The sequence below is a fragment of the Carya illinoinensis genome, chromosome 4, assembly GCF_018687715.1.
Source record: "Carya illinoinensis cultivar Pawnee chromosome 4, C.illinoinensisPawnee_v1, whole genome shotgun sequence".
NCBI classification, from domain to species: Eukaryota; Viridiplantae; Streptophyta; class Magnoliopsida; order Fagales; family Juglandaceae; genus Carya; species Carya illinoinensis.
The window spans coordinates 19,913,622-19,932,766 of NC_056755.1; the positions used below are offsets into that span (position 1 = coordinate 19,913,622).

At 32.3% G+C, this 19,145-nt stretch overlaps 1 protein-coding gene across 1 annotated transcript; it reads left to right on the forward strand.

The window, feature by feature from the left end:
* The first annotated feature begins 439 nt into the window (after nucleotides 1-439).
* Nucleotides 440-17,287, forward strand: LOC122307497 (nicotianamine aminotransferase 1-like). The gene is made up of 7 exons (XM_043120407.1): nucleotides 440-755; nucleotides 11,622-11,961; nucleotides 13,087-13,305; nucleotides 13,446-13,505; nucleotides 13,947-14,102; nucleotides 14,182-14,275; nucleotides 16,861-17,287. The coding sequence occupies exons 1-7, from the start codon at nucleotides 487-489 to the stop codon at nucleotides 16,977-16,979; spliced, it is 1,257 nt and encodes a 418-aa protein (XP_042976341.1). The 5' UTR covers nucleotides 440-486; the 3' UTR covers nucleotides 16,980-17,287.
* The last annotated feature ends 1,858 nt before the right edge of the window (nucleotides 17,288-19,145 follow it).

Consider the following 19,145-nt stretch of genomic DNA (forward strand, 5'->3'; position numbering starts at 1 on the left):
CGTCCTTCTTGGTTTTGTTTCTCAAGGAACCTTCGTGCTACCCTGGGCCTGCACTATGCAGCAGTGTGCTCTTCGAAAGTGGTTTGCTTATAAGTTATAATGCACCACGCAGTGAAGAGGACAAGAAGATTCCGATTTTATCACGACTCGGAGACATCTTGACGTGTCTTTTTCAGACTTTAGTGGTTATAAAAATCTTAATAGAACGACAAACTGAAATAAGGTCGGGTTACTGTACCGACCAGAGGTAAGAAGACCCTTTTTTTTTTTTAATTAATATTTTAAAAATATAAAAAAAAATTAAAAAAAAAATTTATCGAACGGTATATTTGATCGGTACCACCCAACGGCATAGTAGCTTTATGCATTAAAATATTTAATTAAAAAATAGACGAAATATTTTACTTTAAAAATGCATCGACTTCATAGTTAGGTCTCGTGTCTGGAAAGATACTGCACGTCTGCTCGATCCCCACAAGAAAGGAAATGGAAAACGGGTCTGAGAGATGGCATGTTAGGGTGAACGAAAGGCTGAACAAGACGTCGGAAACCACCATACGAGGCACTCTCGCGAAGATAAACAGAAATCTTAACAAAGATGATCCAAGGCCAACTGTGCCTCTCGGCCATGGCGACCCCTCCACGTTTCCCTGCTTCCGAACTACCCCCGTAGCTGAAGATGCAATTGTTGATGCCGTCCGCTCCGCTAAGTTTAACTCTTATGTACCCAGTGTTGGTATTCTGCCGGCAAGGAGGTAAAGTTCTATGGTATCGGTACTGTCTTGTATTTATGGCTTTTTATAGATTCATAGATGTTCTATTTGCCTAAAGATACTAGGTTTGATCAATGGAAGAGACTACAAGTTACGATGAAGGCTAGCCAAATAAAGGAAAATCAGGGTGCCATGAGATTTAGATCACCTCATATTATTTTACTATTATTTTTAAATTATTTATTAATATTTATTATTATTTTTAATACTATTCATACATTATTTGAGATTAACTTAATATACAAACCTAATCTTAGTATTTTTTGCTCCTCCGATTGCTTATTCTATAAAAAATTGTTGTCTAGATGACTAACACAAAAAGGGAGTGAATTGAGTTGTATTAAAAAAATAACAATTATAAATCAAATATACAATATAAAATATAAACAAAATACGAAATAGTAATAAATATAAAAAATAAGGGTAAGAGAGAAACAAACTCAATATATTAACGAGGTTCGGCCCTACTGCTTACATCCTCGCCTCAAGCTACCCCTTGATAATTCTCAAATTCACTATTCAATCTCCTTCAAGTAAAGATAGAAACTTATTACACTTTTGAACAACATTGCTACAAATTATCTATATAGAACACCATCTATATTTGCAATTACCTTACACGTAGTGATTCAACTATTCCCTGTGTAGAACACTTTCTACACGCACAAGGATTATACACACCCTTTTACTGATACAAGAGTTGATAGTGGGTAGGTTATCAAAAAATACTCTTCAATGAGTGAAATAAGAATAATACAGTACAAACTATATCTCTTAAAATGAACAAGGATTAAGGCTTAATGTTTAGAGAAGACAGAATGAAAGTTTTGAATGAATGTTGTCTGCTCTTGGTGTTGTGAATGTAAAGATTTCAAATGATCTATTTATAGGCATATGAGACTTCATATTCAAATTTAAAAATATTCACATATCAAACACAAAATCATTCACTTTTTCAAAAAATTCAAATAAAATGTTCTTCTTTTCTAATTGTCAAAGACAATATCATTCATTTTTCAAAAACTTAAAATATAATCTTTTACTTTTGGCATATGACAAAAGGAGTACACTTTACTTTTCAAATATTTCAAACATAATCTTTTTACTTTTTGCGAGAACACTTTACTTTTCAAATTTTTCAAAAAAAATCATCTACCTTTGCAGAAGTCAAAAAAATCATCAATCACTTTTAAAAATATTCAAATAAAACATACACATGTGAAAGATGACAATCAATCATTTTTAATATTTTCAAAATTCAACCATTTAATCAAGATATGCACATGTAAAAAATGACAATCAATTATCTTTCAAAATTTTCAAATTTAATTTTCAAAATATTCATGCACATATGGAAAATGTATTTTAATGCTTTATTATAAAATATTAATTTTGAGCATTAATCGTAATTTCGAATTTAAGATATTTACAACATTACTCTGTGACTTTAATGTGAATTTGTTTCCTTCTTGCTCATGCTTGTTTCCTTGATGTGCTTGACTCTATTGTGTAGACAACTTAAGATTGAGACTCGTTTATTCTTTAAATTCATTTGTTATCATCAAAATCTATGTGTGGATATATAATTATACAAAACTTAAAACTTTGGGTTCAACAATCTCCTCCTTTTTGATGATGACAAATACTTGATAGAACATGAAGCCTATATTAATACTTAAGCTCCCCCTGAGAATGTGCGTTAGTTTTTTAAGTAAAAGTATGAATATAATTCTAAATATATATAACAAGTTTAGCAATTCAAACAATGTTAATGTTCTAGTCTAACACTTCTCCCTCTTTTGGCATCATTAAAAAGGATACGCAGCAAGTAAATGGACTGAAGAAAACGGTGCGTTAGTAGAAAATATAGATAGTTAAAAAATGAATCCGTCCGTGACCTGACAAGTATGGCTGGAGATTTGAAAAAAGTCGCTTGATGTTGTTGACAAATGAGATTGAGGGCTTCAAGTTTCTAAAAAAAGTCATTTTTATCGATCAGTAAAAAAAATCACATTACTCTTTGACTTGGATGATAGGAGCGTCTTGTTCTTTATGTTATCTCTATAAAATCAGTCTTAAAGTTCATCCAATTCACATCAAGTTTTCTTCTCATCTCTATAACTCATATTCATTCCTTCATTGTTGCTTTTTTCCAGCAGTTACAAGTCAAAAATCATGAAGTTAAAAAGCTTAAAGAACAAATTGTTGTACTTCAACGAATTTTTCAAGAGTCTCACACAAGGGAAAAAATCATTCAACAGAAAAATAAACAGTTGAAATCTTTATTAAATTCTTCATTCTATTTGTCAGTTCCATATAAGAATGACATGATTTGTATGAAAAGAATGAGTGTCTTAAATATGAGGCTAAGAATCTCAAGTTTATATAAAAGTATTTAAAAAAATCTCTCTCTATTTTTATTGACTCTGGTCTATCTTTTAAGAGATATTCATAGCATGCATTATACCCATTTCTCTTCTAATCATATATAATCTATCTTCTGGTAAAGGTTTTGAAAAATATCTGCTAACTGATCATGTGTATTTCTGAACTCTAATACTATATCGTCTTTCTGCACATGATCTCGAAGAAAATGATATCTTATTTCAATATGCTTAGTTCTAGAATGTTGTATTGGGTTCTTTGAAAGATTTATAGCATTTGTATTATCAAATTAGATTGAAATGTAATTATACATGAGTTTAAAATTTTCAAGTTGTTGCTTCATGTAAAGAACTTGAGCACAACAACTACTCGTAGCAACATATTCTACCTCTATAGTAGATAGTACAACATAATTTTGTTTTTTACTAAACCAGGAAATTAGTGCATGACCTAACAAATGGCATGCTCCACTAGTACTTTTTCGATCTATTTTACAAACAGCATAATCAGCATCTGTGTAGCTGATTAGATCGAAAAATGTGTGCTTAGGATACCATAACCCTAGGTTAATTGTATCACTAAAATATCTAAGAATGCGCTTAACTGTAATTAAATGTGATTCTTTTGGAAATAATTGAAAGCGTACACACAAGCACACAGTAAACATAATATCTAGTCTACTGGCTGTCAAATATAATAAGTTACCAATCATACCTCGATATACCTTCAAGTCAACTGGCTTATCGGTTTCATCTTTATCAAGTTTAGTTGATAGGCTCATTGGTGTTCCAATTTCCTTAACACATTACATCCCAAACTTCTTCAGTAATTCCTTAATATATTTTGATTAATTAATGAATATCTCACATTTTGTTTGCTTAATTTGCAATCCGAGAAAGAATGTAAGTTCTCTCATCATGCTCATATCAAATTCTTCCTGCATAATTTTAGCAAAAACTTGGCACATATTTTTATTAGTAGAATCGAATATTATATCATTAACATAAATCTGAATTAGAAGAATATCATACCAAGCTCTAAGAGCTTGTTTGAATCCATATAGTACTTTTGTGAGTTTGAGAACATGATTTGGAAAAATATGATTTTCAAAACCTGGAGGTTACTCAACATATATCTCTTCATTTATAAAACCATTTAAGAAAACACTTTTAACATCCATTTGAAAAAGTTTGAAATCTTTATAACAAGTATATGTAAGTATCATTCGAATAGCTTCTAATCTTGCGACTGGTGCATATGTCTCATCATAATCAATTTTTTCTTCGTGATTAAAATATTGGGCTACAAGTCGAGCCTTATTTCTAGTAATAATTCTGGACTCATCTTTCTTGTTTCTAAAAACATATTTTGTTCTAATAATAGTATGATTTTTGGGTTTAGGAATAAGTGTCCAAACATTATTTTTTTCAAATTGATTCAACTCTTCTTGCATAGTTAGGATCCAAGATTCATCAAGAAGTGCTTCATTAATATTTTTGGATTCAATCTGAGATAGAAAAGTAGTATGATTGCAAATATTTCTAAGAGATGATCGAGTACTTACAACTCGTGAAGGTTCTCTCAAAATTTGTTACACTGGATGATCTTTCACAAATTGTTGCTATTTGGTTGCATCTTGTATTAAATTTTGATAATCTTTCTTGATGGTTTCATGTTGAACTTCCTTTATTGTGTTCTTTTTGTTGAGATTGAGACTTTCCGTGTTATTTATACCTCCTATTTCTTCATCAATAAATTTCTTAGAGAGTGAAGAATTAGATTCATCAAATACTACATGCATACATTCTTGTACAGTCAAAGTCTTTTTATTGAATACTTTATAAGTTTTACTATTAGTAGAATACCTGAGAAATATACATTCATTAGATTTTGTATCAAACTTGCCTAAATTATCCAGTCATTCAAAATAAAATATTTGCATCCAAATACATGAAAGTAACCAATGTTGGACTTTTTCTCATTCCAAAACTCATACGGAGTTTTATCTAACTTAAACCTTAACATAACTCTATTTACAACATAATATGCAGTATTTACCGCTTCGGCCCAAAAATAACTAGGTAAGTTATTCTCATTGAGCATTGTTCTTGCCATCTCTTGAAGAGATCTATTTTTCGTCTCTACTACCCTATTTTGTTGAGGAATTCGAGGAGCAGAAAAATTATGCATAAAACCATTTTCATCACAAAAAGTTTCAATATTTTTATTAACAAACTCTTTTCCCTTATCATTTCGGATACTTGAAATAATATAACCCTTTTTATTTTAAATTCTCTTGCATAATTTGGCAAAAACATTATGTGCCTCATCTTTATGAGCAAGAAAAATGATTCAAGTATATCTAGAGAAATTATCAACAATAACAAATGCATAATATTTTCCTTCTAGACTTCCAACTCTATTTAGTCCAAAAAGATCCATGTGTATCAGTTATAATGGTCTAATAGTGAAAATATGTTTCTTGGTTTTAAAAAAAGTTTTTGTTTGTTTACCAAATTGGCATACATCACAAATTTTATCTTTAAGAAAATTTATTTTTGGTAAATCTCTCACAAGATCATTTTTTGAAAGTTTGGAAATAAGTTCCATATTGGCATAACCTAATCTTCTATGTCATAGCCAACTAGTTTCATTTTGAACTAAAAAGCAAATAGCATCTTGTGAGATAATTTCTTCAAAATCGATTGTATAAATATTGTTACTTCTAAAAGCAATAAAACAAATATTACAATCATGATCATTCAAAATAATGCACTTATCCATTTTGAAAGTAACTGTAAATCTTTTATCACATAATTAACTTTTACTCAAAAGATTATGTTTTAGACCTTCAACAAGTAGAACATCTTCAATTATGAGAGAAGATTTATTACCAATTTTACATATTCCCACGATCTTCCCTTTCGAGTTGTCTCCAAATGTCACGTGTCCTTCTTCTTTAGATTTAAGATCAAAGAACTTGGTCTTGTCTCCCGTCATGTGTCTTGAACATTCACTATATAAAAACTATTTGTTTTTGCTTGTAGAGGACTTCATGCATACCTATAAAAACAATTAAAATGATTTTTCTTGGTACCCAAGTTCTTTGGGTCCTTTATTTATTAGTATTGGAAGAAACAAGATTTTTAAGTACCCATATAGCCCTAATAGTTATTGTATGCTTTCTTCTAATAGAACAAGTATGATAATTATGACCATTTCTATTATAAAAATTGCGAATAACATGTGACATATATGAAGAACTTGAGTGATTATAATAGTATCTTTTTTTGACAAAATTATTTTTATGAAAAGAATTTTGAATATTAGATTTTGATGTAGAAGGATTATCAAAGAAGTTTTTATAAGGTTTATATTTTTGTTTTGACATATATCTCAAGTTTGCCTTGTCAAAAACATATCTTTGACTACCAAGAAGTTTTTCAAAATTTATTTTTCCATTCGTAAAGTTTTCAATAATATTTTCTAAATCAGTTTTTTTCTTCTTCAACTCAAGATTTTCATCTTTCAAAATGATACTTTCTTTTCTTAAAATATCAATTTCGTTTGTTAAAGAATAATTTTTCTTTTTCAAAACAATATACTTGATATCCAGTTTTTCAAATTCCTTATATACCTCTTCTAAAACATTTTGCAATTTTTCATATGAAGGATCTTCAATATTATCAAGATTTGTTACCTCAATGTCATATTTAGCCATAAGATAAAGATTTGCTGATTCTCCATTACTTGATTCACTATCTGAGCTACTTGAATCATCATCTCATGTAACTTTTATTGTTTTCTTGCCCTTGTTTTGATATTTCTTTAGTAGAGGACAATCTGATTTGATATAACAAGACTTATTACATTTATAACAAATTAAAGTATCATTTTTACCTTAATCTTTTTTGAAAAACTTTTTAAAAAATTTTTTCGAAAGAGTTTTATTTTTCTTTAAGAACGTTTGAATTCTTATTGTTATCATCGCAACTTCTTCATCTTTGTCGTCATTTTTCTCATCTTCATGACTTTCACGTTCATGAGGAACAACTTTAAGTACCAAACTTTTTTTTGGCTTTCCTTCTTCTTCTCTTCTTTTCAATGTGTACTCATGGGTGATAAGTGACCCGATGAGTTCATTTACTTCGAGTTTCATGAGGTCTCTAATTTTAAAAATCTCTGTCACTTTTAATTTCCAGCGTTTTGGTAAAGAGTTGAAAATTTTTCTTACTATCTCCACTTCGAAATAAAATTTGCTAAGAGCTGTCAACCTATTTATGATGTTAGTAAAACGAATGTGCATACTAGAAATAGATTTATCATCATTCATCTTAAACATTTCATATTCATGAGTAAGAATATAAATTTTTGATTACTTAACTTGCTAAGTTCCTTCATAAGTAACTTTCAAGTTATCCCAAATTTCTTTTGCTGTACCGCAAGTCATTATTCTATTAAACTCATTTCCACTAAAAGTATTAAATAATAAATTCATAACAGTTAAATTCAAAATATAAAGTCTATCGTCTTCACGATCAAACTCTTCTTCTTCCTTTTTGACTTTTACTCCATCAACCACTTTTGTTGGAATATAAGGTCCATTTACAATGCATTTCCAAATTTTTCGACTTTGAGCCTGAAGGTATATTCTCATTTTAACTTTCCAGAATGAGTGATTGTCTCCACAAAAGAGTAGTGGCAGACTGTTAGATTGACTTTCACCAAATGAAACTGCAATGTTAGCCATAAGATCTTAACTCAAAAGATAGTTAATCTTATAATAGAACTTTTAGTTCTAATACCAAATGTTGCCCAGATGACTAACACAAGAGGGGGGTAAATTGAGTTATATTAAAAAAAATAACAATTATAAATCAAATATACAATATAAAATATAAACAAAATATGAAATAGCAATAAATATAAAGAGTAAAGGTAAGAGAGAAGCAAACTCAATATGTTAATGAGGTTCGGCCTCACTGCCTACGTCCTCGCCTCAAGCTACCCCTTGAGGATTTTCAAATTCACTATTCAACCTCATTCAGGTGGAGATAGAAACCTATTACACTTTTGAACAACACCGCTACAAATGATCCGTATAGAATACCCTCTACACTTGCAACCATCTTACACGTGGTGATTCAACTATTCCCTGTGTAGAACACTTTCTACATGTACAAGGGTTATACACACATTTTTACTGATACAAGAGCTGATAGTGGGTAGGTTATCAAAAAATACTCATCAATAAGTGAAATAAGAACAATGTAGCACAAACTATATCTCTTAAAATGAATATGGATTAAGGCTCAATATTAGGATAAGAGAGAATGAAAGTTTTGAATGAATGTTGTATGCTTTTGATGTTGTGAACGTGAAACTATCAAATGATCTATTTATAGGCATATGAGACTTCATTTTCAAATTTAAAAATATTCACATGTCAAAGACAATATCATTCACTTTTTCAAAAAATTCAAATAAAAGATTCTTCTTCTTTAATTGTCAAAGACAACATCATTTATTTTTCAAAAATTTCAAATCTAATCTTTTACTTTTAGCATATGACAAAATGAGCACACTTTACTTTTCAAATATTTCAAATCTAATCTTTTTACTTTTTGCATATGACAAAAAAAACGCACTTACTTTTCAAAATTTTCAAACAAAATCATCTACATTTTGCATAGGTCAAAAAAAGCATCAATCACTTTTGAAAATATTCAAATAAACATGCACATGTGAAAGATGACAATCAATCATCTTTAATATTTTCAAAATTCAACCATTTAATCAAGGTATGCACATGTGAAAAATGACAAACAATCATCTTTCAAAATTTTCAAAATATTCATGCACATGTGGAAAATGTATTTTAATGTTTTATGATAAAATATTAATTTTGAACCTTAATCCTAATTTCGAATTTAAGAGATTTACAATATTATTCTATGACTTTAATGTAAATTTGTTCCCTTCTTGCTCATTCTTAATTCCTTGATGTGCTTGATTTTATTGTGTAGCCAACTTAAGATTGAGACTCATTTCTTCTATGAATTCATTTGTTATCATCAAAATCCATGTATAGATATATAATTACACAAAACTTGAAACATTGGGAATAGTGCAGTTTTAAAACCATATAATACTAGCCGATATATTTCGTACCAACTATTGGTCCAATATAGATATTACATCTATTTTGTAGCGTTTCAAATACTAGCTGTACAAGTCAATATTTAGGCATGTACCGGCCTTTATTTCGGCCTGTACCGGCCGGTATTTCAACCTTTACCTTTTTTCAATTTTTTAAATTATAAGGTCATTTTTTTACTCCCAATTCAGATCATGCTATTTATAATTTATATATATGTATTTATATATAATTTATTCATATATAAACTATTATTTTAGAATATAATTTATATATATAATTTATTTATATATTGACTATTCTGAAACGATACACAAAAAAATATCGATATCAATATATTTTGTTACAGTGCCTTAACCGGAACAATATTCAAAATTTTGATAGAAAGCATGTTGTGGGCCAACAATGATGAAACCATTGTTGCAAGAGAGAGATTGGCAATTATATTTGTGTTGAGCTTTATTATTTATCATTCCACATTATATTTATTTTTATTTTATTTTATTTTTATTAAACTAATTGAGTTTTTTAACTTATTATTTTTACATTATATACTTGTTAAAAAAATAAAAATAAAAAGATAAAAAATTATATGTGATGTGTAGTGTATAAATGATGAGAAATTTTTTTTATTTGTATACTAATTCGAGTCCCCTCAAAACCATTGGAGATTTACCTAACCGTTAACTTCAGGACTCCATGGAATTAGTCGAGGTGTGCACAAGTTGGCCCGGACACACAAAAATATTAAAAAAAAAAATTCATTTGTAACATGTGGCCACATATAAGAACCGCACATTTGTCCAACCCAACTTAGAAACTTTTTGTAAACTTTACCAACAAATAACGATGATGTAGTCAAGAGATTCTATAAAGTGAAATTATAATTTGATATAATTTGATACAATATGTTAAATTATAAAATTATTTTATTGTAAGGTAGATATAATGTATTATATAAAATTATATCAATTTATAAATTAATTTACTTTTATAGAATTTTTTTATAACTGTATCACTTCTCTTTGTATTATTGTTCAAATTTTTTTTCATATAATCATTAACTAATAATTACAACCTTTTCAAACTTAAAAAAAAAAAAATCATACATTATTTTTAAATTACGAAATAAAAATAATATTAAAAAATTATATTTTAACTTTATAATATTTTTATTTAACTTTTTTCTCTATTCTTTTTCGAAATCTAATAAAACATCTCAACTCAAATTATTTAATTATTATTTACAAATTTCTCATCTCATCTCATCCTCCAAATAACCCTGAACAATGCGGTAAAAATTAAGGAAAAGTATAATTGCAAGTACAATTGTGCACTAATCTGTGCACCAATGTGATGTGATTGGTCAAAAAGTAGATTTTATTGAAAACAGTATTAATTTAAATTTTAAGTATAAATAAATCAGTGTTGGTACGCAAATTAGTACGCGACTATGCTTGTATGTAGCAAAATTCAAAAATTAATGTTCTGCCTCGTTTTCACTTTCATTTGCTTGGACGATTTCTTAGGAAGAATGTATATAACAAAATTTATTAAAATAATTGAGAGGAATAAAATGCTTTCTTGAGAGTAAGTTGAATAATCTTCAATTAACTTCGAGTTTGAGAGATTTTCTTCCCTGTCACGTTACATGGTGGAAAGAACAAATATTAGCAGAAGAATTGGAGGAAGGTAAGTAAATAAAAGAGTTTTGGCTTCAAGAATTAGGAGCGCTTTGAGTGTGACGTTTGCAAACTTGGTAGACAAGCTTTGGTTTATAATTTCCTTTTATAAAAAAAAATTTTGTAGTCAAAATATATATTTTTTTAAAATGCAACACAAAAGAATTTATATATATATTAAACAAAAACTATTACTACATACAGTTGTAAAATGTGTAAGTATCGTATAATTACTTTAAAAAAAGTAAAGTCTATTATTAAAAAAAATTAATTTATTTTCATGTAGATTATGTATTTATTTATTTTTTTAAAGTGATTATACGACGTATATGTACTTACGATTGTAATTATTATTTTAAAAAAAATTCAACTCATTATTCTTATATCACATATCTAATTTTTTTATTATATTTTTAATTTATTTTTTAATAAATATATATATATATATATATTTATATATATAAATGATGAGTTCGAGAACTCTTATACAAAACTACCATAGAAAATTACAAGCTAAATCATGCTACGAGCCTATTTATTAAGGGTTATGAAACATAATGTTTACTTGCAAATAGTCAAATCAAATGTTAATCTAATTTTTTTATGGTTGAACCCTAACGTCAGGGCTATAGCAGATTATCTGTCTCGTGATCTTCCATACGCATTGTCATCAGATGATGTTTATCTCGCACTGGGATGCAGTCAAGCAATTGAGGTAATACTGACAGTCCTAGCCTGCCCGGGTGCCAACATTCTGCTTCCAAGACCCGGTTACCCATGCTATGAGGCTCGTGCGGAATATCTGCAACTCGAAGTCCGTCATTTTGACCTTAATCCAAAAAAGGGTTGGGAGGTTGATCTTGAGAGTGTTGAAGCCCTTGCTGATGAGAATACCGCTGCCATTGTCATCATAAACCCCGGCAATCCTTGTGGAAGTGTCTATACACACCAACATTTGAAGGAGGTAGGTTATACCTTCGTTGGCAAGATTAATCATTAGTCAAGGTGTTTTCGAAACATTTTATCATTAGTCCCCAAGATTCGCTGTAATCCATTCATCGTTTTAACCGATCTCTTTTACATGAATAGATTCAAATTACTTCTGAGAATATGGGAAGGGAGCACTTTTGGTTAGGGGCTGGCTCTAACCACGTGCTGCCGCTTAAGGATTCCGAAGTTTTTTTTAATTATTACTAAAATCCTGAAATAAAAAGTTTGAACCAAAACCAATACTAATTAAATTTTAGATCGCCTCTGATGACTACTTTAGCCGTTTCTCGAGGTGTAGACTGGCCCCGGGTCGGTGGCGGTTGCCACATTGAGAGGCGGCTGAAAATCCTAGAACACCAGATCTGGAACTGGTTTTGCCAGAACCAGTGCCGGCTTCACCGGAACAAGCCGGATAAGGCGGTTCTGTCAACGCCAGTCTTGACAAATTCAGCCGGTTCAAGCGGAATTCAGCGCCGGATGTTGTTGGTTTCAGCGCCGATAGCCAAATCGGTTGCGAACCATCCCGGAAGCGGTGGATGCGGCACTCTGCCCGAATCTGTCATTAGTCATCCGGTGCCAGAAAGGCGCCCGAAGCTTCCAACTTTGGCCATCAGATGGCACCGTCTACTGCCTCCCTGCCGCCGAAATTGCCGCCAGCGTCATCTGGCACTGGGAAGGCATTAAATTCGGTATATCCGCCGTGTCCCCGGGGTTGGAGGTGGTTGCCGGCAGCCATCATAGGCAGCCGAGCAGCCACCTGTTTTTTTTAAATTAAATTTAAATAGTTTAAAATCTAGTGAGTGTAATCTATTGTGATGTGACTATTTTATCATTCGTTTGTTAAAAAACTGAACCATCACGTTTTTATTGGTGGGTGTTACACCACCTCCTGTTGAAGTTAAATTCATCTGGGAATGCATTAAGCTCATAAGAGAAATGAACTATAAATTTTGTACTCGTTAAACAACGGCTGATTTAACAGTTTGGAGCTAATGATTAATACCTTCTTCATAATTGACATGAATTTTCTTCAGTTGTACGTTTTTTGTTGTTGAAATTACAATTTAATGTTAGTGATGTTCGATTTTCTGAATATTAGATTGCAGAGACAGCAACAAAGCTGGGCATTCTGGTGATTGCGGATGAAGTTTATCACCACCTCACATTTGGAAGAAACCCATTTGTGCCAATGGGTGCATTTGGATCAATCGTGCCTGTCATCACTCTGGGGTCTATATCAAAGAGATGGCTAGTACCAGGTTGGCGGCTTGGTTGGCTAGTGACATGTGATCCAAATGGCATCCTTCGAAAATTGGGGGTCATCTCTCTCATCTCTCTCTCTCTCTCTCTCTCTCCCTCCTTGATAACATATCTACCTCATATTAGTATATTACACTTCTATTGGATGATAATAACACAGCATAGATAGGATATTCACACCTTTAATTTTTCTCCCAGGTTGTAGAATGCATTACGGGTTGTATGGAGATGGCATCTGATCCGACAACATTTATTCAGGTTTGTAAAAGGCGCACTTTTTTAAGAAAGCATATTGTAATGAATGAACGCAGCAGTTTATCTTGCAAACATTTTTAGAGCTTAATATATACATTAGTTCTTAATTCCTGTTCATGTAAATTTACCTGGAAGACAATATAGAAGAATTTCCTTAGATAGCAGATTAGAGATATAATGATATTGAAAGCTCCTATTACCTCTAAACCCAACCAGGAGTTTACTCTATCCGTAGGGTTTAGGCTAAATGGCTCTTCGGCTGGAAGGATGGGTGGATTCTACCACTATGTGGCTATATACAATAATTTGTTTCAAACTTTCAAGAATTATCTGGTCATCATCGATGTGCACTTTTTCTTTGACATAATGACATGGCATTACTATAGTCATTTTTGTTTTTCTCTGCCTTCTCTTGAAATGTAACAATGGTTGTTTATGTATCAGGGTGCTATTCCACATATCCTTGAAAAATCTGGGGAGGATTTCTTTTCAAAAACTATTGATACCCTTAGGGTTGCTGCATACACATGTTATGATAGAATTAAGGAAATCCCTTCCATTATTTGCCAAAACAGACCAGAGGGATCCATGTTCGTGATGGTAAGGACATCAAATGTCTGGCATATTTGTGGTGCAACATAATAAAATTTGAAGATGTTGATTATAGATTTTTTCACAGGTGAGGCTAGATATCTCATCATTGGAAGACATTAATGATGATGCAGAGTTTTGTCTCAAGCTGGCTAAAGAGGAATCAGTTATTGTTTTACCAGGTATGCAAGGAGGTCTTTCTATGACCCGCCTAGATGTGTCACACAAGAGCTCCTTAATATTTTCACTCCCGTTGATCAACCCACCCCAACACCTTCACTAGTTGAAATTGGGGAATGAAATAATGATGATGATGATGATGATAATACTAAATAGCTGAGTCTTTACAAAACTAAACCAAAGCAAAATGCACCATTTTGTGTCTAAATGAATACCAACTATAAAATACACACACCCTCCTCTACAAGAATAAAAAACACAGGTATAGTAAGTTGAACTTTATTGCACCCAGTCAAACAATTAAGGGCTTCAAAACGTGGCTGTTTCCTCTGCTTCAGTGATAAAAACTGTGCTCTATCTTTAACGGCTAGTTTCTGTTGGCACTACCATCTCTCTCTTTTCACTCGCTTCAACCAGTGACTAAACTAGCCCAATAATGCAACTGCAAGTTGACTAGCATGAAAAAGGTTGTAAGTACTAGCTATTGATGTTATTTCTTATATATATATATATATATATAAAGCACTAGCTATTGATGTAAAGATCCAAGAAAAAGTCCATGCCCTATCTAGAGTCCTTTTGTATGATTTTAAAAATTCGAGTTCCACATAGTAAGGAACTAATATGGGATTTGACAATCAATGCTTTTTTCTCATAGATCTCTTCCCATCCAATGTTGAACTTAGTGGGTAATCATGGTCTCCCCCACTTTAATTTCTAATGTCCTCATTGAGGCGACCTTGCATTGAGTATGCAGTGCCACATGGTTTACTAATGTAGGACCAATACCATTTGAAACAATTTAAGGAAACATCCAAGCCACTTCTAGGTTATAATTTGAGCTCCTTGGAATCATAATAACGTCCACTTCCTCCTGCTAAGAAACCAATGTGGAACTTGATGCTCAATGCATTTGTATAATACTCATTCACCTTCATCAAAGATTTCCCATCTAATGTGTGACTTAAGAGGGTCATCACATCCAAGTCACATTTGGGGCAAGTTGGAATCGTTATAAAGCCTAGTTTAGCTATCAATGAACTGATGTGAGACTTGACAGAGTGAAAGGTACTTCAATAAATCAATCAAAAGAACAAAACCCTTATCTCTTTTCACAGACTCTTTCAAAGTTCATCCAATTCCAATCTTGTAAAAAATGCTGGGGCAAAACTGTTGTGATCCTATCGTAGTTTTGATATTATGTATGGGTTGTTTGTAAAGTAGGTAAGATAAAGCCCAGTGACGCAAAGAGATACTTTAATAGATTGGTTCAAGCACAACCCTTTTTGGCAATTGGCTGATGCATAGAAGGTTGAATTCTGCACGATATGAACATTTTGATCACATTTTATTGCAATTTAAGTACTACGGATTTGGGGAAATTATGGAGTGGGGGGCTTTGAGCTAGATGGTGACAAATAGTACTTTGGTTAAAGGTTGATTGTGTATTTCACAATTGTTTGATAAATTAAGTTAAACAATGGGCATGGAGAGAGTCTGATTATATATGGGACTCTTCTTAATGGGCTTTGTAAAAAGATAGTGATGCTTTGGATTTGCAAAGGAGGCTGGTGAAGGGAAAGTGTGAGTTGAATGTGGTCACTTTCAGCATGATTGTTGATGCTAATTGCAAAGATTGGCTGATGAAGTAGGTGATGAAAATGTTCTTGGAGATGATTTGTTTGTGTATTTATTTGAACCATGTTGTTCACAGTTCTATGATTGGTGGATTGTGCAGTTTAGGTTGATTCAAAAATGTTGTGTTGTTTGATGAAATGGCCGGTATCAGGACTTCTTTGTCTTTTGGACCCGATTGGTGGGTCCGAAACATTGATTCATGTTCCATAAGAAGATGGATTTCAGTGATTGAACAGAGAGGAGGCAAGTTGGTGTAGCTGCTTGGGCATTGTAGACACAGTAGGGGATGGCGAGAGGTTTAGCTTTTCTAATTCATGCATATTTAAACAGTACATTTGGAATGATTTAGATGTGGTAGTGCAAGTAAGGTGTTTTTAAGACTCAATTTTTCATATAGGAAGAAACTGCCTTCTGGCACGCTTTTCTAATAGCAGGCTGGGTAAGTTGAAACCAAAACTTCGGACTATAGTGATCTGATAATGAGTTAAAGTTTGGTCAGATATGTGAAAGTTCGATGGTACAGTAGCAAGTCGGGAGTTAATCCTTAGGGAAATCAATTTAGATTGCATTTGGGTGTAGAGAATATTTGAGATTATCTAAGATATTTTCATACGAATGAGAATATACTCAACCCAAACACAACTTATTTCATCTCAATTAATGAGACCTACCATTTTTTCAACTTTCTATAATAAGTTAAACATATCTCAACTTACTCCATACCTCCAAACTCGCTACTATTCACTTTTTCAATAGGACCCACACTCTTACACAAAACACACTCAAACATCTTAACTCACTACTATTTACAGGTATTTTTAGATATTCTGAAATACTCTTTTATTATAGATAAGAGTGAAAATATGGAGAGAAGAAACTTATGCAAAGTAATATTTTGTGGGGGAATGCTTTGGTTACTAATAGTTTGTGACTAATTTATTTTCTTCAGGGGCCGCTGTTGGAATGAGAAATTGGTTGCGCATAACTTTCGCAATTGATCGTTCAGCTCTTGAAGATGGACTCCAGAGAATTAAAGCCTTTTGTCAAAGGCATGCCAAGAAAAAATAAGATCTATTAGAAGTTACAAGATTGAGCAGTGGCGATCAACAACTATGCGTTGGATCTCATGTTCAAGCAGGTTTCTCTTAGTGCTTTTCATGAATTTCAATAAAAATAATTGTGATGGGATTTGTTAATAAAATTCTCTTTGATGTTTTGCTACTCAAGCAAGACATAATAGAGCGAGGATGATGATCGGCAACTTCTTGTTGCATGATCTTGTGTTGTTATTGCCATGTTGTTCAACATCTCGTTGCATGATCCATACTGTTATGCAATATATGAAAAATAAGATTTCAGTCAATCTTTTTGTTGAATTGACTAAGGTCTCGTTTGGAAAACCATCTCATCTCATCCCATCCCATATAATATTTTGTTATGAATCCCATAAGTGGGCTGGGCTTGATGTCCAACTTAGTTGTTACCTTTTACTTTAATTGAGTTGTGAAGTTGTTTAGTGGCCCATGGGCCTAGTTAATGTTAGTATAATTGGCTCATGGCCTTAGTTAGCTGTTCTAGTATATGTAGAGCAAAGGGCTCCTGGAAAATATTGTTGAACTTGTTTGTCATTTCTTTTGGAAGGAATTGGGAGCCTCAAACATCCCAAGCCACAGCTATTATCATCTTTCTTGTTCTTGATTCTCTTTTATTGTCTATATTACTGTTCTTACTTCTGGGACCATAACAAGTGGTATCAGAGACTTTTGATCCTAAATGGCTGAGTATACAAGATCTACATAGCAAGAAAACTTGTTTTTAATGGAAAAGATTTTGGATAAAGTGCTGGAGATGAAAGAAATAGTGAACGGAATGAAGCAAAATTGCAAGAAGATGCAAGAATCTTTCGTGGAATGGCAAGACCAGGAGGACGCCAAAGAGAACTTGGGAGATACAGATTCAACTAAAGAAACACAACAATCAACTCTCTGGGAGTGGCAATATGAGGAGGATGAAGATATGGTAGTAGAGATAGAAGAAATACAAAAATCGGTAATGTACGAAGAAACTGAAACGAACGATGAAGACAAAATCATAAAGGAAGAAAAGAAGAAGGCAGTTGGAGTGGAGCGGATAGTGGTAGCACGCACGAAAGTTATCTTCATAGCAATGCCTCTTCTCTCTGATATTGGGAAACCGAATTTATTTTCCCCACTTTCAGATCCCACTTCTCATTTAATGGCTGAGCTAAAGAAATATCAAGCCATGATTATTCTTAGAGGTCCAAAGAAGGCTCATGAAGCAGTGAAACTGCAGAGGGATGGACTCGTTGTTATCAGTAAGAAACTTCTGGTTCATTATTTGTTTAATGAATTACTACTTAAAGTGGTGTTTAAGCCCTTTGATAGAGGGGGAGAAATAAATCCTAGAGGAACGATTGGTAATGTTGTGTTCACATAAAAGATACTCAGCTTTATGCCTAATGTTGCTGTGATTTCGATGGACAACTATAATTATTCTAGTCGAAACGATGAGGAAAAACAAGAAGCGGGTTATTTAAGATCAATTCTAGCAAAGGAAGTTGATGAGTATAGTGAGTACAATTGTGGAAGCGGTGGTGGAGATTACATTGCATTCCCTATAGAGAAATCGATATCAATGGTGGGAGCCTCGGATTTTGATTCAAAATATTTTATTACTATTTATAAATAACTTTATCCTCAAGGTTTCATTTTTCAAACTCCAATAAAATATTTTAATTCAAAATATTTCACTACTATTTATAAAATATTTTACTATTATTTATATATTTCTCATCTCATCTCATTCTACAAACGAGGAATAAGACTTTTCTTCCATGTTTGTTGTGACAGTGAGAGCTAACATATTTATAAATATTCAGTTATGCATGCATCAAACAAAATAGTAAAATACTCTGACGTATGGTTATATTTAATCAATAAAAAATATTTATAATTAGGGCTGGGCAACCGGGCCGGATTTTTGTCCGGCCTGGTCCGAAACCCGGATAACCGGGTTCCAATTACGGGCATCGGCCCGGAAAACACCTGAGCCGATACCCGGTTTCTAAAACCCGGGTGCACCCGGGCCGGGTACCCGATTTAAAACCCGGTACCTGGGTTTTAAATCCGATACCTAGGTTTTCAAACCCAGTGCCAAAACGACGCCGTTTTGGTACTGGGTTATACAGCATCCGATTCCCCCCCCCCCAAACAA